The sequence below is a fragment of the Poecilia latipinna genome, unplaced genomic scaffold (genome assembly GCF_001443285.1).
Source record: "Poecilia latipinna isolate Pla-1442-1.1 unplaced genomic scaffold, P_latipinna-1.0 Scaffold760, whole genome shotgun sequence".
NCBI classification, from domain to species: Eukaryota; Metazoa; Chordata; class Actinopteri; order Cyprinodontiformes; family Poeciliidae; genus Poecilia; species Poecilia latipinna.
This window is the reverse complement of record NW_015113376.1, coordinates 54,659-79,785: the sequence shown is the minus strand read 5'-3', so window position 1 is coordinate 79,785 and position 25,127 is coordinate 54,659. Positions and strand designations below refer to the sequence as shown.

Below are 25,127 nucleotides of genomic sequence, written 5' to 3'. Positions count from 1 at the left end.
TAAGGAATTATTGACTTGAAACAACCTTCTATACTGTGCTGAAAAGTTACTTTAAGTTAGTCTTATCTTATTTTAAGTGTACTATGATATTTGCACTAGAAACTGGACCAAAATATTTGTGTTTTTGCAGTGCAGATGGTGACTGGACATGAGCCAACCAGCAGGTTGCAGAAACGGATTGCTGAAAATTGTCACAAAATAAACTAAAACAGAACATCACATGTTAAGAAAATAGATGGAAATGAACTGTTGAGAAATTCAATTTTCAAAGGAAGTGATGAAGGAAATTTGAGAAAGAGGGGAGAAGTAAAACAATCAGGACTCCGCTCTCACATCCTGAGCCCTCCAGGAGGAAAGAAACAAACAGATAAAGAGGAGCAACAATAAAGGAAAGATGGATTGCAGCATTTCCAAACACCAACAGGCTTCCAAGGCAGGAAGAGGAGGGAGGAAGACATCCTCTAACACAGAGAGGAAAACAACATATTGCCTCCTCTGGTCCACATCCCACTATTCTGAGATCTGAAGCCCAGTAGGTAATGTGTTGTGCTTGATCCAGCGGCTCTGAAATGATTTTTCCCCCTCTGACAGACTCCCTAAGCTGACTCCTTCAGAGAAGTTCAGAGACACTTTGAAATGCGGCTGGGCTGCTGCAGAATATATGCATAGTGCCAGATCAACATGTTTAAAGCTGGATCCCCAGCGCTGAGATTAGCCGGATTCCCTCCACACGGGAAATTGCCTTGGCTGGGCTTCTAATCAGAAAACTCCTCCGTGCAGCAGCGTGACAAATGTGACTTCAACCTGGGTAAATGTTCATGCTCAGAGTGGGGGGTGGGGGGGTAAAAATGTAAGTTTGTTGCATTATTTGGAGTTTCTGCAGAAAACGAGACGGAGAACTCAACAAATCTGAGGCGGGCTCACTGGGCTGATGGAGGCACCGCTGTGTTTTGCTACGACATCAAAGCTCGTTGGTATTCCTGGACGATAAACTGCAGCTACGCTACAGCAGAGGACAAGCATGACAGACACACCCACAAAACACAAAGAAGGAGTAATGTGGCGAAAAGAAGGCAGAAACTTCACAGCCTGTGACAGGACGGAAACGATTAATCAGATTAATTGTGATTAATCAGTTATTTAAATGATAATCAAATGATTTAACAATCGATTAATTGTTAACTGGAGTACACAAACTCAAAAAAGGCAATTTACTGAAAGAACCACATACAGAGCAGTAATTAAGCCAAAACTGTACAAAATATTTTTATATATTACATCTAAAATAAAAAACCCTGTTTGTAAATCTGTTCTACCCAGAACTCCTTAAGTGGAAGAGCTTTATGTTCACCTGGTGCAAAGTCTGTAAAAGAAATCTTCTATTAACACCTTTAGCTATCCAATTAGTAATCCAAAAATATTAGCACTGAAACGATTAATCAGATTAATTGTGATGAATCGATTACAGACGTAATCATCAAATTATTTAATAATCATTAACTGGTTAAGATTTTTTTAAGATATTGTTGGTTTTTATGCAAAAATATTTCCTATTTAAAAAAGGAACTGAATTATTTGTTTATTTGCATGTTTTTATGTATTTCTAAAACGATTAAGCAATGAAATGAAAAATCTGCAGAACTGATATTTCATCAGATCACTCAATTAATAATTAGAATAACTGATATTATTCTAAGGAATAATACCAATTACAGATGTAAAGATGTGCAAGAACAGCTCCAAAACTTAGAATACCCTGGAGGATGATGATTCCTGTTTGTTTATGCATGCCTGGGTAGTTTCCACCGAGCCATTCCACTTGATTTATTGTGCATATGAACTTCTCTCTGTGTCTGCATTTGGGTCCTCAAATCACGTCCATATAACAATAGGAACATTTGCATGTAATTAAGCTTAGTAAGGATTAGTATGGAGCGCAACCTGAACTTGAGGAACAGAAAAAGAATTTGAATTGCTATTGGAAAAGCTTTAATAAGCTCTTTGTACATCAGCAGCATCCTGTCACTGGACTGACCTTTTAAGAAATTAAAAGGCCAAAGGGATACAACGCTGCTAATACACGTTTTGACTTAAAACCAACTAATAAGATCTAAAAGATCCATTCTATAATGATAACAACCAGTGCAAATAAGCAAAGATGTCACAAAAACATGGGCTGGCTTAACTATTACAGTCATTAAGTCTGGATTAAATAGTTATTTTTAAAGGAACTAGTTTTGACCATTGAGATTATCTGAATGCCAAAATAATTTGAACATTCAAAAGTGACTCCAAAAGATAATTTCTGAACATTTCCAAATGGCCAAGTTCACCACAAAGAAAAGAGGGAAAGTCATAAAGCTTTAAAGTACGACTCCTTCACTGTTCTTTGACTTTAAGAAAGCTTTTAGACATTAATGCCTTTAAATACCACAGCATAGCAAAGGCCTTTCAGACTTTGGTGTTGAGATGCACTGATTGCAGGTTTCTGGTAGATCAATAATTTTTAAAACAGCCTAACCTGCTGATTCAGATTTTGGCCGATACAAAACTTTTTCTTGTCTGAAAAGTCACTAAATATAGCAATAAAATCACCAAGTTGGCATCAGGTGGGAGACTATTGTTATGTGATGGATAAGAGTGATTTCTCATGTAAATACTTTTTGACAGGAGGATAGATTTAGGCACCAGGAATTGAAAGATTATGCTTGTGAAGTGCAAGATCCAACTAGGACAATAAAAGTGCAAGACCAAGAATTGACCCTTGCGGGACTCCACTTGTTACAGAAACAGGAAAAGGACGTCACAGTCAAGGGACTACAATATCATTTAGCCATGTATTAGATATTTTAAAATAGTTTAAAAAGCGAGATGCACACTGGACAGGTTGCCAGATCAGTGCATGGCAACACACAACAACACACACATTCACATCAATTTAGAGACCAACCAATTAACTAAACAGTTGTGCTTTTTCACAAGAGGAACAACACAAAAAGCCCATGCACAGACCCTAGGCTGGGATTTGAACGTACAACCTTCTTGTGTTGCAAGGCAACACTGCTACCAGCTGCTCCACTGTGCAGCCCTGGTTTTAATAAGCATGTTGATGATAAATAGCTATACTTGTATATGTAACAGCTTGTCTATTAACTGCGTATGGAGCATCTTTTGGTAACACTTTATTTGAAGGGAGGTGAATAAGACTGTCATGACACTGTCATAAACATGACATAACATATGCCATGAACATGAATAAGCCTTCATGAATATTTATGACTGTTGTCATAAAACGTCATTTGGTAAATTATGACACTTTTAATACAAAGTTGACATTATTGAAAATATCTTTGTTATGACAACTTGACATTAACCAAGAAATCATTACTGATATAAATTTGTTATAAAAGTATTACTGATTGCACTTTAAAAATTAGGTAACTTTATGTTATTAAAGGTAAAGTTTAAACTAATGATTTCTTGGTTAATGTCAAGTTGTCATAACAAAGACATTTTGAATAATGCCAACTTTGTATTAAAAGTGTCATAATTTACCGAATGACACTTTATGACAAGTCATAAATATTCATGAAGGCTTATTCATGTTCATGACAGGTGTTATGTCATGTTTATGACAGTGTCATGACAGTCTTATTCACCCTCCTTCAAATAAAGTGTTACCCATCTTTTTTCAGTTCATGTCTTATCTGTTAACCTCTCAGTCTGTTTCTCTTCATTCTGTCTTCACAAAATCAAAGGGAAAATGTGAAGCTGTGATCTGATACTTTGGCAAAATCGTCTCTTGAACTTAAGACGGGCTAAGCCCTCGACAAAAATGACAGACAGCAACAAACAAGACGTAAAAAAGGAACAAATTGTCCCACTTGACTGCGTCTGAGTTTGTGGTGTTCAGCCAAATGTTTTGTCAGCAGAGCTCCAACACCCGCTGACACATTGCAAATGAAAAGATAAACTCCTGATGACTGAGTTTATCTTCATGCATAGCACAGCACATGCCGGAAAGGAAATGGAGTCTATACGAATGCAAACCTATGAAAATAAAATCATGTCTGATGATTACATTCATAGTTTTTAATAAATAAAAATAAACCAACCCCTATGCTGTCCTCCTGTCTGTACTGCTTCCAGTTGTGTCCCGTGTCGCTGAACATCAGTTGGTAAGACGTCAGCCAATCAGAGCTGCCATAGCGGCCCTGAGTGGCGACAGCTGTGATCTTGGTTCGCTCACCCAAGTCGACCTCCAGCCACTGATACCTGTCCGAACTAAGAGGAGACCAGCCTCCAGCGCCTGCAGAGAGGGGGAGAAAATAGCAAGAGACGTGTGATTTATTAGGTTTATCTGCGCAGGAGGACATGAAATATGTTTGTGTAAAAACTAAAATAATAAATCATCTGGCTCAACCTCTCAGCTAAATTCAAACTCCTACCCTACAACCAGAACGATGAAAATCGATAAAAACTTCAGCGAAGACCTTAAAATTAATTTTGTGTCTACAACAACCAATAAGTTGTGCTTTAAAACCACAACACCAACTGGAATTTGTTCCATTTTGGTCACTGCAGGTATGCTAACACGCTAAGTATGTGACTAGTTAGCATGTTAGCAGGAGGAAAAAAACAGTATAACATTGTACAAAAGTTGAAAGAAAATATGTTTTTAGATTCTTTTTTTATTTGAGTAAAACTTCTGGTGTCATGCTAACATACTAGTTAGCATACCCTTAGTTAGCACAAAATATGTTTGCGTAAAAAATGATAAAATAATAAATCATGAAACTCAGCCTCTCAGCTAAGTTCAAACTCCTACATTGCGACCAAAACAATAAAAATTGATAAAAACGTCAGTGATAAAAATTTGTTAAATGTCTGTAACAAGTAATAAGTAGCGCTTTAAAAGACAACACCAACTGGAATTTGTTCCTTTTGATTGCTGCAGTTATGCTAACAGGCTAATTATGTGACTAGTTAGCAAGTTAGCAGGACACCACAACTAAAATAAAACAAAGACCATATTAAAAAAACCCACAGTACTGGTGTGACATTTTATGAGAGATGAAAGAAAGTCATACTATTTTAGGTTCTTGTTTTATTTGATTAAATCTGCTGATGTCATGCTAACATGCTGGTTAGCATATTCCTAGTTATCTATCCATTGGTTTGACTCCCAACCTTGTGATCTTTTCTCTCTTACCCATTTTATTTCTGCCCATATCCTTACTAATTACAAGCAGCAAAGCAAAAAAAGTAAAACACAACAGAAAGGTAAATGTCTTGAGTTTAGTTTTATTGAACATAGTTTCTTGTTCCCTTGTTTATATTTTTTACAAGAAACAAAAGTTTTAACCCACTGATATTTTTTTTTTCAGTGGTTCTAATTCTCTTCTCAGAGAAAGCTTGGAGAACTATTGATCAAAACCAATTTTAAAAATTAAAAGAAACAAAACAATGTATAACTTAAGCCATTTGTATAAACATCTACATGAAAAATGTAATTTTTAAGAACGTATGTCAATGTATTTTTCTTGCTGAGTGTCAAGAAATCTTTTGTTTTGCTGTTTTGTGAACTCAAATAATAAATTAGTTCTTCATTGAGTACCATATAAAAGTAATTAACATTTTAAAGCAGCACAGATGTCTGAATTTTTCCTCCCTTGTCTAATATTTTTTTTTTAAAGTATTTTTAGCTAAATTTGTTTCCAATCCTCTTCAGTCTGGAAGGAGTGAACAAGAACAATCAGGTTGTATGAAGATTAATAGCTAAGCAAAACATTTTGTTAACTTATAAACTGAGTTGAAATGTACAAGAAGCATCAAGTTAAAGGTACTGATGTAGATCAATTTCACCAACACACTGACAGTAACCTGAAAACCTTACAGCTTGCAGCAGCTAGGTGATTTAATTTCTCATGAAAATCAATGAGGAGCATTGATTAGTTTTACAGTACCTCCTAACGTGAGTATCCTTCCTCATGTTGAATGTCATCAATAAAGAAGCTGTGCTGCGATTCATGCTGACTGCTTCCATGCTGGATTTCCCAGGATGAGAAGTTTTCCCACACAAATAAAAACCGAGATAAGAGTGTGAATTATTGAGACGTGAGAAACAGATTTGCAGGAGTTTTGAAAAAATTTCTCCCAGCAAGCTGCTGAAAAAGCAGCAATAAAACCAGATAAGCATGAATAAAACAGGATGCAGGCTGGTTCAGTTCAAGTTAGCTGAGCGTGTTTGCTGCAGGACAGTAAAATCTAAAAAATAAAAACAGTTGGTTTGTTGTCATTTGTTATTATTATTTATTAGAAGATTATTATTGCTGTTTTATTGACATTATTATCATTAGTTTTTTTCTGTCATTTTATTATTGCTATTGTATTTGTTGTCATATAACACACATTATGAAAATTTACAGGGTGCACTTTGGCAAGGAGTTGTTATTTACAACTGCTATTATTATAATTATAATTATTATTATCATGGGTCAGTAGATTTAGAGTTAGTTTGCAATAATTTTGTTTATGTAATCTCATTTATTTGTTTGTTCTTTAGGATAGTATATTACACAGGCATATCAATACCATAGCATGGTTTTAATTACAAGTTTCTGATAATTACTGAGTGATATATCTTATTAAATTGAAATAGGATTAAATAAGTGTTCACTTCTTAGCTTCATTGTCTTTTTCAAACGGAAAAGTAGTGGTAAGCTAATTATTTTGTTCTTGGTTTATGTATTCACATTTTCTCTTATCCTAATGATTACTTGTTTTCTTGTATTTAAAAACCTGTTGGAAATAAATAAATCTAAATGCAAAATGTGTGCGCGTGCGTGGAAAATATTTAGTCGGGCCAAAACGATGACACACAGAGCTTAAACACCAGATGGACGGATTCTGCAGACCAGAAACCCACTGAGCCCACACACACACACACACACACACGGACACACACGCAGGCTCATAAAACGAGCGGCACAAACACACTCAGAGGGACTTCTTTCGCTTTTTGCACCTTGGAGCCGGTTCTCTCACAACCTGCTGCTCTTTACCTGAAAGAACATGATAAAAAAAAATCCCTAAAAAAGTGATAAAATGGATGAAAAACTATATGTATATATTTTCTTTTATTTGTATTTAAACAATATTTGGCAACTTGGTAGGAATATCTAGACCAACGTAGATCAACATGAGTCCACATTTATGTACCCAGATGGCCACAAACCAACTGCTGCGCCTGAAATTATTATCTTTAACTCTTCTGAGGACTGGAGGCAATCTGCTGGCTATGAACCTGTTTTAGTGACAACCTATTTTTAGATCATTTAACACATTATCTCAAGTGGTTTTCAAGTTTGTTTTTGATATATCACTCATAAGAAACACCCTAAGTTCTAAACAGCCAAAGATTATATATTTTAAATAGATATTAATGATCTGCACGATCTCGATAAATAAGGTGTGTCCCGCCACACCCCCAGTACTGAATCTTTAAACTCATCTGTCTGAAGAGAAAGCGCTCATTGTAAGGAAGCCTGACTTGCAAACCTAATGAAAAAAGAAATATATTGTGAAAATATATTTTGTCTTAGAATAACAACATTACCTCTTTGGTTGTACACTGAAGATCTATATTGTATCTGGTTTCTATCTCTGGAAGGGGAAACTTCCAGAGATAGAAAACATAGACACAATTTCTTTCTTTTTAAAGGGGATCTATTATCTATTATAATTTACATTTGTCTCTACTGCACCTAAAAACAGCACAAACGCTTAAAAAAAACTCCACCCAGCTCTTTATTTGGCAATAAGTTATTGTTTTTGGGTGTCTGGAAAATTAGCCATTTCAAAAACCTTCCAAATGTAACACCACCAGTCAGCAGGCACTGCCTGTTACCTAGCAACCCAGTGAAGTTCCACCCATTACCTAGAAACCCAAACTGAACTCCAACACGTTTGGTCAGCTGGTTTTACTGCTGTCTGTGCTGTACAATGGCTGCTGGAAAAGACAAGTGCTTTGTTGCTGACTTGCCATCCAGAAACCACTTAATGCATTCTTGCTGGTTGTGCAAAAGTCTCTACTAATGCTTTTCAAAGCTGTAAAGTTGTATAATTGCACGACTGTGGCTCTGTGGGTAGAGTAGTCGTCTTGCGATCGGAAGGTTGTAGGTTCAATTCCAGCTTCCTCCTGCCATGTGTTGACATGCCCCTGGGCAAGGCACTTAACCTCAAATTGCCTACTGATCTGCATACTGGTGTATAAATGTGGTGTGAGTGCGAATGGGTGAATGTGACTCTAGTGTAAAGTTCTTTGAGTGGTCAAAATGATTGGATAAAGTGCTATATAAGTTCAGTCCATTTACCATCTGTTTGTGCAGTTAGTGTAACTGTTAATGTTGAGTTAAGGGGGGCGTGGCCAGGAGCAGTTTATTGGGATTTAAAGGGACAAGACACCCTGAAACACCTCAAAATAGACATAACTGACCAGAGTAAAACTGTATATTTAAGAATGATTTTGTGCAAAAAAAAGTCTTAATTAACATGTTTTGCAATGTTAACCTTCCTGTTCAAGAAAGCATAATAGGTCTTTAACAGACAGGACACAGTGAGTAACGTATACTGGTTGTTTTTACCCGTTACTAAATCTGTATTTGCTGATGTGTTTGCTGATGCAGGGACTCTCAGTTTGTGTGTCATGTAAAGCTGAAGGCAGCAACAGGTTGAACTACTGATGTTTCTGCCAGTGAGACGTAGCTGTGATCGCTGTGTGACAGGCAGAGAACAAAAAGCAGTGAAAATGAATCAGCGTCGGTCGGGTAGCCGATCTCTAAAGAGCTAAAGGCCAGAGCTAATAACCACTTGACTAAAAGACGTGTTCGGTGGCAGCAGAGAAGAAAAGGGCAGACACTCTGACCTTTCCACATGGCGATTAGACTGTAGAGGAAAGGAGAAGGAGATTAAAGAAAAACAACTTGGGGAATGAGAGGCGTATAGAGACTCTATGTCCTCTACGTCAGAATAACTGCGACTAATATAATGGAGGTGAACCTCCGGTGGACGGTCTGAACACTTCAAGTCATGGCTGTCGCTTTAAATCAGAGAGATATCTTTGGCTCCTTTCTCCCATGTGTCTGTCAAGGTGGCAGATGCAACCACCCACAGCTGAAAGTGAAGATTAATGGAGGTCAGGACTGTGACATCACTACTCTGAGGGCCGAACTGCAGCCTGAAAAATCCTGCCACCTCAAGCTCAATCGTTTCAATTCACTGGATAATTCAGTATTAAGAGTATCAAACCGGTTCAGACCGGTTTTTTTCTTCAGGATGTTTCACTGACAGCCTGTGAGAAGAATGTTAATCTTTAAACTGGTTTTAGGATTTAAAACTACATTCTGCATTATTATAGTGTAGAGCATTGAGCTACAATGTTGCTATGGCAACGTCAAGAGAGCTGTTGATACGTGAAATCTGGAAAGTCCATCCATCCATCCATCCATCCATCCATCCATCCATCCATCATTTCATCAACCATCCATTGTTTCATCATCCATCCATCCATCCATCCATCCATCCATCCATCCATCCATCCATCCATCCATCCATCCATCCATCGTTTCATCATCCATCCATCCATCCATCCATCGTTTCATCAACCATCCATCCATCCATCCATCCATCCATCCATCCATCCATCCATCCATCCATCCATCCATCCATCCATAATTACTCCACCAATTAACAAAAAGTCCCCATGACACAAAACTAAATAAATATTTTACTAAATATTTTTTTAACGTTGAGGTTATTTTGTCATAGTTTTATTTATTTATTTTGTGGTTTATTTCTTAATTAATTTCATTATGGTGTTTTATTTTGTATACATTAATGACAGCATTTATTTTATTTTGAATTAAACAGCTATCAATTCAGTAACTATGATAAACTGCAAACATTAGATGAACTGAAACTATTTATTCTGCTTCTTGTTATTGTAAACATGTGAAATAGATGCAGATATGTTTTACAGATATGAAATGTTAATCATGCTGCACAATGAGCCGTCGTGGAGGTCAGAAAGGATAACTGAATATGAACGTCAACAACCGATTCGTCGGCTGTTCTTACACAGCCCCAATACACAGGCTTCAATTAAACTTTAATTCAGCCTTCAAATCTCTGAGGGAAAAAGATTACTCTGGCGCAGCAATTCTTTTCAAGTCATATTTCGGCATAATTGTAGCAGAGTCACTGATAACTGTCAGCTTTGCCTACAGAAGAAAGAAAATGTTTAAACATGAAGAGTGCTATTAACATTTGGCAAGAGGACAGCGCCGGCTAAATTAGTTCCTGCTAAAGAAAATGGAACTTAGCGTAGAAGGAGCAGAAGATTGACACATACACTTTGGGGCCAACAAAAGGAGAAGGAGAGGCGAATTAGGGGGATAAAAATAAAAAAAATAAAAACAGGAGGTGAGGTAAAGCTGTGCGATCATGTTTTACGGGTCCAAAGCACTTTGGTTTAAAAGGGAAAATCATTTAGAGATATCATGTTCAGGTATCAAGCGTGGATTACATAACACAGAGTTTGTACACTTTTCTCACAGTAAATTCAAACACTTTTCAAGCATTTTCAAAGTAAGTTTTCAAACTTTTCCAGCACCACACTGTAAAAAACTGAAAAGAAAACAATGTCTCTAATTTACGGTAAAATACCAGTAGCTGTGGTTTCCTTTTTTTTTTTTTTTACAGTGCACACTTTGGAGTTAAAAGCAATATAAATGAATTAAGAAAACAGCTTTAATTCACTATTATGTGATAACATTTATTACTGTTATTAATAACAGGAATATAACTGTATTCTACATATAAGAGACAGAATAAACTAAAATATAACAAAATTATATGTCTTGAAATGTCTAACAAACACGCCTTGTGTGATCCAAGAACAAAACATTATTCAAGCATTAGTTTGCACTTTATTACAAAACTGTTTGAAGATCAAGAACTTTCAGGGACTTTATGTAGACATCACGCACTTTCCAAACCTTGAAAACACCTGATTGAAACTCAAGCATTTTCAAGGATTTCAACACCCGTACTAACACTGATAACAAAACTCTTCTAATGTTTGTAGCCTTAGTGAACTCAGAGGGCGTTCCTCAGAGAACAACTGGTGAAATCTGAGCTTTGACAGAAACAGCAGCAGCAGGAGGAGGAAATGGAAATAAGAAGAGAGAAATCCATCTATTCATCAGCTTCCTCAACAAACAGCAGGGTTTGCTCCCTGGGATCCTGCATCAGTAACTTCTTTATCTGCTGACTTCAAATCAGAAGAGCCAGATTCAGATCCAGCTAGACGTCCTGGAGATCCTCCGTCTGTCGGATTTTACAGCTTACAGACACATTTCAGGTACAATTCTTCACATGTTTTCCATGTGAATTGAAAACATGTGAATGTTCCAGGTATTACCTGATTTGGGTAAGAACAACCTCTAAAGATTACTGTTTTATACTCTGCTGTTTGCTGTAATTCTTAAAATTTTGAAGAACTTTGTATTTTCTGTAAAATGACTGAGAAAATGTAATTGAAATAAACTTAAGTGGGTAAAAATAAACCCTTAAATAATCTAAAAATGTAAAGATAGATAAATATACAGATCTATAGACAGACATATATACAGATGGACAGACAGACAGACGCCATTGATGATGTCAGCTCCATGTGGCTGGCAAAGAGCAATCCAATCCATGGCCTTCGATCAGATCTTATTGGAATTGGTTGAATGGATCTAAACTGTAATGTAATTGTACATCTATTGTGCTTGAGATGACATTTGCTGTCAATTAAAGCTGAACTGAATTGAATTGATTTGAACTTTAGCGACCCAGTCAGTGGATGTATGAATCTTTTCAGATATAGAGCATTTTTGACCAGTCTTGGTTAATCAAAGAAGAGAAAATGTCAGCTTCATTATAGAAGTAGGCTTTAAAGCAGCAAGTGTCAAGAAAGGGCAACTATAAAAATGAGGTTTTCAGGCTAAGAAAGTACAGGAAGGACTGCTGTGACCTCATTTAATTTACAGCTAACAGAAGCACCGGAGATTTAAACTGAAATTGAATGTTATTTAAGGCTCAGTGAAATGAAAAAGTATTCAAAGTTAAATGGTTCAAAGATATCAGGTTGATGCTTTCTGCCACTTAGAGGCCAAACTTTAAAAAAAGCTTGAAATGGTGTCAGTCTTCTTCATGTTCACCAGGTTTCTGTGTCCCATGCGGTGGGAATGGTTCCGATCCAGGATAAACCTGTCTTTCCTTCCCAGCTGGCTCTGGGATTTGATGTCAGGATGAAGCAGTGAAACAACAATCTTTATTTTGTCAAAGCCGCATTCCCGCTCCCAGTCGGGATTTCATGCTGGACGGGCAAATACTATCCACATTTATCCTCCGTATATAAGCCTTCAGTACAGACAGCAGCAATACAGTGTTGGGTTTTCTTTCATGTTATTTTAAAAGTCACCTTTCAACTTTTATAAACTCAAGAAGAATCTCCTTGATTATGATTAATTGGAGAGGTTTTCTTATGATCCTCTGGTGTTATTTTTATCTTTTGATCATTTCTCTGTTGTTTTATATCTTGACATATTTAATGATTTATTTTGTTAGAATTGTATTTATTTCAGGGTGTCTTTCCCCTTTTATTCTCTTGTTTGCTTATTTTTTCACCTCACCATCCCAACTGTTAATTATTTCTTCATTTGCACCAACCTGCTCTTTCACATATAGCCGGATATCTGAGAAACCAATACATGTTTATGTGTTTTGGGTTTTCATCCACATGAAAACTCTGTATAATATCACTAAAAAAGACTATTTATTAAAACCAAAATTTAGGTTCCTGCGTACTAGTCCGCGACAAATAATGTCCCAATATATCCACATGCTTTTTCTGACATTAGTCCCAATCAACCCTAACTCTTTGAGGCCATTTTCAAGTATAATAGGTTTAATGATGCAATTCTAAAAGATCAAAAAACTTTAAATATTAATAAATATTTAACACTGTAATATTCACTACATATCCACAATAAATGAACAAAACAACCAAAACAACAAAATAAATGAATTATAGAGCACCAGACTGAAAATTTTGTTATACAGTGTTTGGTAGAAAGAGATAGAAACTCAACAAAACATTTATGGAAGTACAAATGATTGAGCACATTTTAATTTATCATGCAATTAATTGATTTATTGCTTGCTGCGATAGGCTTAGTAAAAGCTTTTCTGAAACAAATCCCTTGTGCACAATATTAATATTTATCCAATGTTGTGGAGAAACTGGTTTTCATAAAGTTCTCCACTGGCCATTACAACCTGCCACTGATCTCTGCTGGGATTTTTATGTGAGTTTTTTGTTGGTTTTAATAAACTCTCATGATGTTCATCAACAGCTCCAGTCTACATTTTGGTCCAACCACAAACCCAAACTTCATGACAGGTTTCCATTTAGAAAGAGCAGACCAACAGATCGGTTCTAATACCTCCACAGTGTTGTCTCTATTAGTTACATGTTCTCCACTTCCACACATTTCCTCTCAGAAACACAACAATGCGTCAGGCTCTAGTACTCAAAGCAATTACAGTGCTTTCAGCTTTCAGCCCACTTAGAAACACACACCAGACAAACACAGGCAGACATGCATCATCAAGCGACTGCTGGTGCTCACCGTCTCTCCGGTTGAGCTTGGCGAAACCCGGTGCATGGCTGCTGGACAGCTGGGAGGAGCTCCTGAAGGATGACGGCGGTAGATTGGAAACCAGAGCGCTGTCACACACCTCTGCAAAACAAGAAGGATGAAGCAGAGACTGTTACGAAAATAACTGCAGGTGTTTCTGATGTAATCCTTATACAGAGAGCTTGTTTAAAGCCTTCACGGATTCCATACAGGTGTTGTCAAAAGATAGATCCTTTGTTCATTAAACAAGGAGTTTTGCAGAGGAATTTTCAAACTGGTTAAGTCATGCTTGAAGCTGAAGAGTAGAAATCATGAAAAACCTTTTTCCAGACATCAACACTTCAAAATACCTTCTAACTAGAAAGTTTTTTAAAAAATTGTTCTTTAAATATCAATACAAGTTCTTTCCTGGAGGAAACAACAGAGCCGCCTGTGTTACTTCAGGTGTAAACATAAACCAACGTTCCAACAACGGATTAAAGTTAGCGACGAATGAATTAATCTAAAGTTGACTGATCTTATAAATTGAGTAGTGATTAATTGATAAGTGGAGATCTTCTTAAAAATCTGAGCTTAGCCAAATGAGCGCTATCAAGAGGAAACTTAAAGTGTTAGCTGAGTGTTTATATTTCAAAACAGAACCGCATAAAGTGCATTATGCATCCCACAACGGACTTTGTTTGGACCGTTTCTCTTTCCTAGCCCCGCCATTATTATTTCTGTATTAACTGGCTCTGCTTATAGATAACCAGTGTCATCCTCTGCTGGATGGAGGCCAGACTACAACACTACAATAAGGTCTAAGCAAAGGTTATTAGTTAACTGAACTGACATAATTTTAATCTAATAAACCATTAATCATCAATTAATTGTTTGCATCCCATTTCACTGTAATCCTGGCCAGATTGGGACTAATTTCAATATAATAAACCATTGATTCATAGTTAATCTTAAGTAATTTAACTGCTTGCATCCCTAAATCTAACATCACTGCACTGGTTGAATCAGCACTGTAATATGCATCCCTGCCACTCAAACCTTTAACAGCTCCACCTCCATCTGATAATCTGATAAAGAGGGATTCTTTGGTATTCTGAGGGCGCTTTGATTGCATTTTTCCGGCCAATTTTTAAAAACCCTGACCTGCCGATTCTGATTTCGGTCAATACCAATCTTGTGAATAATTAACACGGTCAGGTGTTGTTGCCAAAGTCCCCAATAGCCCAGAAAAAAGTCACTACATGCATTTTTGAATAAAAAAAAGTAGCTAAAAACAGCAACAAACTTGCTTAGTTAGCAACAATGAGGTGACTATCGAGAACCGTATGTGCAGATGTGACTTGGTGGCAAAAAATCAGGGGAAAGTGTCTGATTTTCAGACTTTTCCAGAGTTGGATAAGATCAGTTGACCGCCAACCACCAAAAATTAAGGAAATCTGTGCTCCTGTTTGACATACTGAAGCCAGCCATGAGTTAAAATCTCTCCAGCACTCCTGGGTCAGCCTCCTCAGGCTTCCTCTTAATGGGAAATGTCTAAGACAGGCATCCTTATCAAATGCCTGAACTTCCCCAGAGCTTCCCCTGAATAGCAAAACCCTCACTCCCTACACCCAAAGGTGAGTTCAAATGTATCAACATTTCCATCCAAGTCAGAAATCAATGACATTTTCAGCTTCCAGAAGCCCTTTTAAACAACCCAGAAACTGAGTTTTGGTTAATGCCAGCTAAGTGAAAACAATCCCTGTTGTTTCTCTTAGCAGGAATATAAACAGTCCCATTGTTCCAAGTCATGAAAGAGAAGACGTCGAAAAATGTGACACAGCTGGAGATGGATTATGGTCTTTTTCCCAGCCGAGGAGAAAGACAGTTAAGTTGTTAAACGCAGCATGATGGGAGCTCACTGGTGCTGAGAAGTCAGACACGTTTATCTCCAAACCATCAGCTTTTTAAATGAAAATAGTTTTATTCAAATTGGTTTAGGTTTAGTCTGTTTCTCAAGCTTTACTCCCTGAAGATAAGAGAACATAAAGGGGGAAAAGAGAGAGGATTTTCAGGAGAGTCCAGTTATAAAAACATAAAGGAATATATGGAAAACCAGGACTGCCAAAGTTGGAAGTAAATGTTGAAATACAGAAATGGCTAAATACAAAAATCACTTTGCTAACAAATGTAATAAACATTGACTCATTAAATCTTTCTGAATATAAAACTTAAAATATAAGCATGTTATTCCTTCACTCTTGTATTTGTTTTGATAATGAATTATTGCATTCACTGTTTTCTTTTCAAAGGAGAAAATGCATCATTAAATGATAAAAAAAAACAGTAAAAATAAAGGCTAGATTTAAAAATATGGAGAATGACACTGATGTAAATTATAACAGTTTATAATTAAATTAGATGCTGCACATTTTAAAAATAAAAAAAATTGCCAAACTTATTTTCGCCATCTTGTTTCACTTACTGCCACAGAACATGTTTCATTGAGTCGTTTAAACATTTTTCTAGATTTTGTCAGCAGAAAAGATCTGTTCTGTTGGATCATACTTTGTCTGTTTTCATGTTTAATTGGATCAAAGATAGAGTGTGTGAAAGGCGACCTTCAGCACCATGAATATTTGTTTTTGCTCTCTCGCTGCTAACCTTAAGCTACATTCAAAAGAACAATGCCTCCCACTGCTGATACAACAGCTAATTACCATGATTCACCCTGCAGAGCGATTTGGGTTCACAACTCTGACAACAAAGCTTCAGGGTTTGATAACTCTGTCAACATCAAGGCACTTACAAGCATTAAGACATCTTTTTGATAATCCCTGCTGCCTGATAATTTGGAAAACTAAAGCATAATATCACACCAGCTTAAGAAACTGTTTTAAGACTTTACAACAGCCAGAAGTTGTTTCCAGATTTCCTTAAGCCTCTAAGCATCAAATATGCGCACTCAGATTTGAAAGGACCAAAATTAACATGATATCAAAGCAGCACAATTTACTTAAGAGTTTATGTTGTAAAACAGAGCAGGACTTCCATATTTCCAGTCAAAACTCCATAGTTTTCCGTTTGATTTATTTAATTAGATCACCAGTCATGACTTACATCAGTCAAAATGTACAGATCGGAAAAATCTGTGGATCATTGTCCTGAACTGACTGTAGATGCTTGAAATCAGTGTTTGTGACCAGCAACACAGAAATTGCTGGTCACAAAGTAGGAAATCAAATGCTCTGTTTGGATTGGAAAATCCAGAATAAGATCCTTAGGTTTGCCTTTAAACACACAAGTTTTTCTCCTGAGCTGGGAATGATCGCTTCTTAGGCAAGTGTTATTAAAAAAAAAACTTACAATTCAGGCAGCTGAATACAGCTGAGTACTTTTCATTAGGAGGTTCTGTTAAGTCGAGGACAACTTTGTGGCGTTAAGTTAAAGCAGATGCAAGCCTCACCTTTTAATCTACCCTGCAAAAACACAAAATCTAGCTAAAATAATCTGCCAGTTGAATTAGTACTTCACCAGTATTAAGGAATTTTCACTTTAAGCAAACTCTTAGATCTTGTAAGTTAGTTTTGTCTTATTTCAAGTGTAATAACATACTTACACTGGAAACCAGATCAAAAATATGCAGTAAGATTTTGTGTTTTTGCAGTGTATGTGGGTTTAACTGCACTATAGTAATGCATCTGTCAAAATGTTGTCACCACACAAACTCTCTAAGTCCATTTGGAAACGTTTCATTTTACCATAAAGCATCACTCCAAACTGGTGCCACATGTACAAATGTTGATAGAGCTGAAGAGAAGTGTTCTCTGTCATTTGGCTCAGACATGGAGAAAAAAAAGTCCCTGCAGCAATAGTTGAAGGAAAATATTTGCAGAATGCAGATTCCTACAAAATGGTTAAACCTAAAGTCTCCAGTTTCCAGAATGTGTAACCACATATTTCCTTATGGTTAAACTGACAATAAACTGTCAAAATACTAGGTTGAAGATTATTTTCACTCAACTATCTGGTCCTCAATGCTCCTTTTTATAGTTTCTATCCCTGGAGCTATTGACCTGACAGATACTTGTTAAAGCAGGCGGTGGGGAGCTCTTATTGTGAAAAGCAGGTGAATTACAGTGACCTAAAGAGGAAAAATAAGAGGTTGGCTCTCCAGCCAGGAGAGCTGTAATCCCTGAGGAGATAACATGTGGTAAACCTTGACGAGGAAACTCAGAGAGAGAGAGAGAGAGGGGGGGCAGTGGAGTTAAAAAGCACAGAGATGTTTTTTTCTTTTGGCATTTAGGAGCTGATGGCCCTGACGGTGTGACCAGTGGAGCACAAACACAGACAGCTCAGAGGAAAATGGAGGTAAATGTTGAATACCTGCTGGCCTCTGCAGCCAACCAACCTCAACACCGACCCTGGCGATGCTGTATCAAATATTAAGCCTTGCGACTCAAACAAAAACAGGTTCTTTGAGCTGTTCATGTGATGATGAGGAGAATAACGCGTCCTCCGTGGCATTTACAACCTGCATCTCCAGCTAAAACCATAGTTACACAACACGATTTGCTGCCATTGATAAGTCAACTCATCATTTATAAACTCAAGTTAAGCTTATGTAGTAATAAAACTTTTAGATGATCTGACAAAAAGGAAAAATGGAAGAGAGTAAATACTGCATGCACTTGCACACTACTTGATTTGGGACATCTAGGTTACATTAAAATTTAAGTGGTTTGTGTGAACTTTTGCAGGTTTTTTTTTTACTTTTTAGTAAGAAAAAAAAATGTTCTCAGTTTTGAAAAATGACTGAAAAAATATTATTTTTCTTACAGAAATTAAAAAAAAATTCTGCCAGTAAAACAAGAAGTTATTCAGCAGCCAAACAGAGTTGCAGTGACATTTGATTGATGGGGAATATTTTTTCTGTACATTCAAATTTCCGCCTGGACATCCATCACTCAGCCTCTTGACATTTCGTCGGCTGGCACAATGTCAAGTTTATCTTTTTGCTGAGGTGACAAATGGTAAGTTCGACTGCATTAAGGAGTCCAGAAGAAGATTTGAAACAATATTTGGAGAGAAGAAGTCAAGTCCATTTAATTCGACCTGAAAAGCAGGCTACCCTTACAGATAAGGAGGAAGATCTGGCCTTATTCATGAGCTTTTCCCACATTTTCTCACTGAATAACAAAGTGTCCACAGAGTCCGTGACAGATTGGGAAGCCCTGAATACTGATGAGTGTCATCCATCACCCAGCAAACAGCAGAGAACATGAAGTCATGCATTTGGGAACCTGTAAGCCCCACAAACACAGATTTCTGAGCTTCTCCGTATGAACGTTGGTCGGCTTATTTATCGGCTCAGAGCTCATCATGGTAAACAATAATGAGACCCAGAAATGGCTGTTTTCTCTCTGGGGCCAATAAGATTTCTTCAAGCAGAAAACATCCAAGTGTGTTTAACTAATCTGGACAAATTTAAATCCAGTTTGACCTGCGAGGGTCCAAGTCTCCTCCTTACTGGGATAATAGACAAAAAGCCAATTAAACTACATTATTATAAAACACTGCAGGTCTCATAAGATTCAAATTAAACAAAAGAACGATGTATAGTTTTAAAAATCTGTTAAGTTTAGCAGGCGCTAAAGCATCCCTGCATGACTGAAAGGGAGATTAAAGGATTTCTCAAACAAGCATGAAAGAATCAAAGCAACTCTCCAGGTATGTGTTTGATGAGGGAATAACATTGCAACATGACATAAAGCTCAAAAAAGAGGGTTTCACCTAATGATCCCCCTTTAAAGAGTATCTCTGGTAAAGCTGAAAGCATAATGGCGACATATTATGGTCTGTACATGAACAAAAAGAAACTGCGGGGTCTTTTTAATCACCAGGACTCTGTACTGCCTCTCTCTATCAGTCTGGATAGAGATACATGATAGATACATCTGGACTGATAGAGAGAGGCATGTGGACTGCCTTTAATAAATTAAAGGCAGTCCATTACTATTAATAAATTAATAATTTATTAAATTTTAATTTAATAAATTAATAATTAATTAATTTATTAATTATTTAATAAATTAATAATTTATTTATTAATTAATTATTTAATAAATTAATAAAATAAATAAATTGAATAACTGTATTTAAATTTATTCAATTTAAAATTAAAATGTCTTTTTCAGGGCTCTTTGAAAAACATGTTCCCCTCCTCACCTGTGGTGGTGCTATACCAAGAACTACAGAAGGAAACGACACAAAAACCTCAGAAGAAGACACAGAGCGTAACTTCTTCACAAAATGTAAACAAAAATGGAGTAGCATCAAATTTTAGCAGATGTAGGATTTCTCCTTTTTTCTTTGGCTGAAGACCATGAGCCATTTCTATTGTGTGAGTCTATCCCACTAGTGACAGACTCACACGTTTGTTTTGGTTGTATTTACCCAGAATGCCTTGCAGTGTAGTCCTTTTCCCGCTTTTGGAATGGTTTCTTATCTTCTTGGCGTTCAAATTATGCATTTGAGTTTCCTTCAACTGAACAGAGACCGAGGTTCGTAGGCAGACCAGAGTTTGCTTTTTTGGAGTTTGGTCATGCGTTCTCACACCTTTACAAACGAACCGAACTTTCTCCACAATCTAACTAGAGTGAACTAAGCAGGGCTGGTGTAAATGTAGCCTTACTATTGTCAATAATATTTAGCTGTACTTTAACATTTCCAGTCATCATTTAACACTTTTTAACATAAGAATATTGTGGTAGACTGTGCTGTAGCGGCTCAATCAATGAGTTTAGCTAGTTTTCTGGGGGAAACCCAGTTACCAATACTCTCATCTGAGCTGTAGATCTCTGCAGCTCTTCCAGTCACTACACGGCACTTTGCTACTTATTTGAAGGCATTGGTTATTTACCGTACCACAGTTCTTACAATGTAGAAACCAAAAAGTGGGAACATCCTCTGAAGTGAAAATAAAAAGGCTTTTTCACCTCCAAAGCCCTCTGTCTGTTGTTTCAGATGATTTCGCTCTCTTACACACACTAAGATTTAAAAACATTGTTCAGTGTTTGCTGCTGCTCCGAGGCACTCGCTCGGTTGTGAAACCTCAATACTTCAGCCCTGACCTTCTCCTCCTCTCTGACAGTCTTTTCCTCAGGAGAGCTGACACCACTGGCCAGATAACAGTCTGCCTGTCTGACAGCTACTAAACTGAGTGGCTCAGCACTTTGTCTTTCAGACTCAGAGTAACAAAAAGAACTGTTCGGCTCTGCATCCTTAAGTCAAACACACTGCTAAATCACCCTGATTTCTTCTTCTGGCAGTCAATAACAAGCTCATTGTGCTCATCAGCATCTGCAGATACGAGAATGTTTAGTAATCCACCCATTCACCAATATGTCACTGCCCCTGGAAGCAGAAATAAAATCCTCCTTCTTATTGAAAATAATCACACTGATCAGCAGCGTGGGCGTCTGTGTGGGAGACAGACATCAGCTAAATGATATGATCAAAACAACAACAAGCCGCATTTCTGTGGTTATCTTAAATCACTTCATCCTTAAACTGCCAGGCGTGACTGACGGAGGAGCGGAGAAGCCGGGAGACACGACAAAACGCTCGCTTTCACTGCAGAGACGCAAAACAATCCAAGAACCGTGGAGCCAGAGATATGCAGATGTGGAGGGAACGCTGTGCGCTGCAGCATCCATACCAATGAACCCACCAGGAGTTATGAACGATAAAATATCTGCTAATTCACAAGCTCCAGGAAGTAAATGCTGCTAACATAGTTGACATAAATTTCTCTTAATGGAGGGCAGCAGGCCAACAAGGTTCAGTGGGAAAAAGAAAACTGTTTTCTTTTTCCTTATTCATGTGAAAATACAGGCACACATCACCCAAGCACCTCTGCAAATGTAATTTATTTCGGAAAGGAAACACGAAATTGGATGCTGGGGATTCATAAAATGGAAAACTCTGCATTGCAGCAGCAGAAAAGCTTATACTACAAACTATTTTTATGCAAATGAGCTCTAGGGGCAGCATGGCGTGTTTGTAAAGGGTCTGCAGCCATCAATGTAATGCTTATGTTGCAATGTGAGACCAGATCCTGTGCTGTTTTGTATCTGAGCTGCATCATTTACAAAGTGCAGATTCAGCATTTTATCTTTTTTTTTGTTCTTGGTTTTAACTTACTGTAAACATCTGTGAACTAATTAAACAGCAACGCTTCAAAGATTTTGAATTTAAAGGGGATATTCCAAATAAAGTGAAACAGTATTTGAATGCAGAGACAAGGATGCGATGGAAATAAAACCTGATGCTATTCCCAAGGTTTTAAATATTGAAATTTTGTATAACATTTCAACAAAGTGTTCATCTGCCAGTGTTAACCTGAAGGAAACAAAAAAAGTGAAAAGAGCAGGACAAGATGATCTGTTTGCTGCCTGCAGGACTTCTAAGTTACATGTCCTTCCCTCACACAAAACCAAGGTTTCATTTTTGGAAACATTTCCAAAATTTGTTTTACCTTTAAAAAAGTTTTTGGTTTGCAATAATAACAATTTTTTTTTATTATTATTTTTTAAACCTTAGATGGATGGATGGAGGATGGTTGGATGTATGTATGTATGTATGTATGTATGGATGGATGGATGGATGGGTGGATGGATGGATGGATGGAAAGATGGTTGGATGGATGGATGGATGGGTGGGTGGATGGATGGATGGAAAGATGGTTGGATGGATGGATGGATGGATGGATGGATGGATGGATGGATGGATGGATGGACGGACAAACATTGATGGATAAATGGATGGATGGACGGACGGACAACGATGGATGGATGGACAATGATGGATGGACAACAATTGATTGATGGATGGATGGATGGACAAACATTGATGGATAAATGGATGGATGGACGGACAAACATTGTTGGGATTGATGGATGGATGGATGGATGGATGGATGGATGGATGGATGGATGGATGGATGGAGAAACATTGATGGGATTGATGGAAGGATGAATGGACACACAGCTGGATGGCTGTCGGAGCTGAGTGAATCTTCATCGGCGCAGACAGAGCATCTGCATGGTGCAGCATGAGATAAAGCAACATCTTCACTGAGCCACTCCTGCTAACTCCATAACATTCATATGAGTGCTGCCTATCTGCATTCTGCAGGGCTTCTTCATCACGACACGAATCGCTTTAACGTATAAAAAAATCCTCCACCATCTGGTCTTAGCTGGGGATCAAACAATGTACGAGATGTGATGTAAAAGCAAACCTGGAGGGTTTCGTACTTGAAGCTGCATTACTCATTAGACGTGTTGCAATGTGGGAGGGATAGTAGGTTAATTGGCAACTCTAACTTGCACAGCAGAGATTTTCCATAGTACAACACTCGTCGTGATTCCTTTTATGCATATTCCTCAACATTTGTATAATGAGCCCATTTTGCTAATTAGTTTGCAAAGTCATGCATAAAGATCCAGCAGACTGTTTCATCAGCCGTCTGAACTGCTGTAAGTTATTTCATTTCTTTTTTCAAACCTTCAGTTTGTGCATGTTTGATAGGGAAACCGTAAACCTCAGGAGTTATTATAGCGATTGCATCTGCAGTGTCAATATATGTAAGAGAACGTCACGTTTGGTCAATTACTTATGTGAAACATAGATTTCTGACATGCTTGATTTTATTTCTCTCCTTTTTTGTAATGCTTGAATTTTACCTCTGTAGTTTTAATTTGTTTTCAGTCTTTAATGAAATTCTGTTTCCAGTTAAGCACTTTGAATTTACCAACTTGCCTTGCCTAACAGGATTAACCTAAATCCTGACTTCAGAAATGTTCTCCTCATCTTCTTCACTTGTTAATATTTAGATGCAGATAATCTGTTTGGGTGGACAGAAGCATCTTTGTTTGCTTTAAAGGAACTTTTTTTATATAAAGATGCTAAAAACGATGCTTAATGAGCTGCAGCTTGACGCAAAGCAATCCTGACAACATGATGGTGGCTTGTTGGAAGTGAATTTGGACTCAGAGTTGAAATTAGCACATTAAATGTAAAACCTTTGACCCAGATTATGCATTTTATTCTGCAGGAAAGGACCCTGTCACTGCAATAATGTCCTTGAAATTTGGTACGACAGCATGTGCATTAATGTTGAAAATATCGTCACGGTTAAGTGAGCAGCAAAGAACAATTAGCCAGACAAAGTTAGTCCAACTTTCTTCCTTCAGTGAATTTGAACAGGGTGAAGCTAAAAGTTTACTTCTTGAGGAACTTTGGCTAAAACATATTTACAGACAAAGATATTTTTTTATCTTCAATGTATATAGTTTGTACAGTTTGGCTTAATTACTGCTTTAAATTTTTTTTTTTTTTTACCAAATTGTCTTTTATAGAGTCAAGTTAACGATTAATTGATTACTAAATTTGTTGACAATTATTCCAATAATCAATTCATCACAATTAATCATTTCAGCTCTAAACACCTTAATGAAGTTCAAGCATTTTCAAGGATTTGAAGCACTACAAGCCTATTTTTGGATTTATCAGGAGCAACACACATCCATTAACAGGAGCTGTTTGGAGACTTGGGAAATGGCCTGCATGGAAACTCTTGTTAAGATAAGGAGCGGTTTGTAGATCAGTCTGCTCCACAGAGACCAGAAGCCCCAACAGCACTTATAAAAAATAGCTGTGCAGAAGAAAAATGGGATGTTGTGACTGACTGAGGGTGTGCATGATTCACAGTTTGTGCCCTCGTGTTTGTGTGCACGGCTTCCAGACCTCTGCTGAACCACAACGCCAGCCGCCGCGGCATCAGCTGAATTCATCTGCAGCCGTCCTCCCTCAGGAAACATTAAAAGATAAGTGCTCCTTAAAAAAACTTCTCTGCAGATAATTTGATGCTCTCCGCCTTCCTCCGCCTCTCCAACAATCCCAGCTCAGCTCGCCTGGAGGCTGAAGTAAAATCCGTGGATTTCTTTGATTCACAGAGGAATACTTGGGATTTTCAAAAACTAATGGTGACGAGAACCGAAGCAGAACTTATGGCCTAACATGTCAGCCTTCGCAGGAAGCAATAATTGGGTAGGATATAGGGTTAAAATCCTGTCTCTGTTCAGGAAACCTCTAAGAAAAAGAGGAAATGTGCTGTCATAGCATGCCGGTTAAATTCTCTTTTATAGATTTTCTGTCAGAAGGACAGGGTGAGTATGAGTCTCCTAGAAAAACGCAGGTTATCTGCTGGATTTATCCAGAAGAAGAAAACGGACGTTTATAAAATTGTTAAAAGTGAGTCACAGATTTTGTGTTTGGATATGGTCTCCTTTGTGGTTCCAACGTACATTCTTTGTTCAGGTGATTGATCTGGGA

At 37.4% G+C, this 25,127-nt stretch overlaps 1 protein-coding gene across 2 annotated transcripts in view; it reads right to left on the bottom strand.

The window, feature by feature from the left end:
- The window catches only part of LOC106955691 (contactin-associated protein-like 4), a 107,131-nt gene that overhangs the window by 65,109 nt on the left and 16,895 nt on the right, over positions 1-25,127 (bottom strand). For both annotated transcript variants that reach the window (XM_015046006.1, XM_015046005.1), the window contains exons 2-3: positions 13,740-13,850; positions 4,116-4,309 (exon numbers count right to left, since the gene is read on the bottom strand). In XM_015046006.1, coding sequence (XP_014901492.1) covers positions 4,116-4,309; positions 13,740-13,850 — 305 coding nt within the window. The remainder of the gene's footprint in view (positions 1-4,115; positions 4,310-13,739; positions 13,851-25,127) is intronic.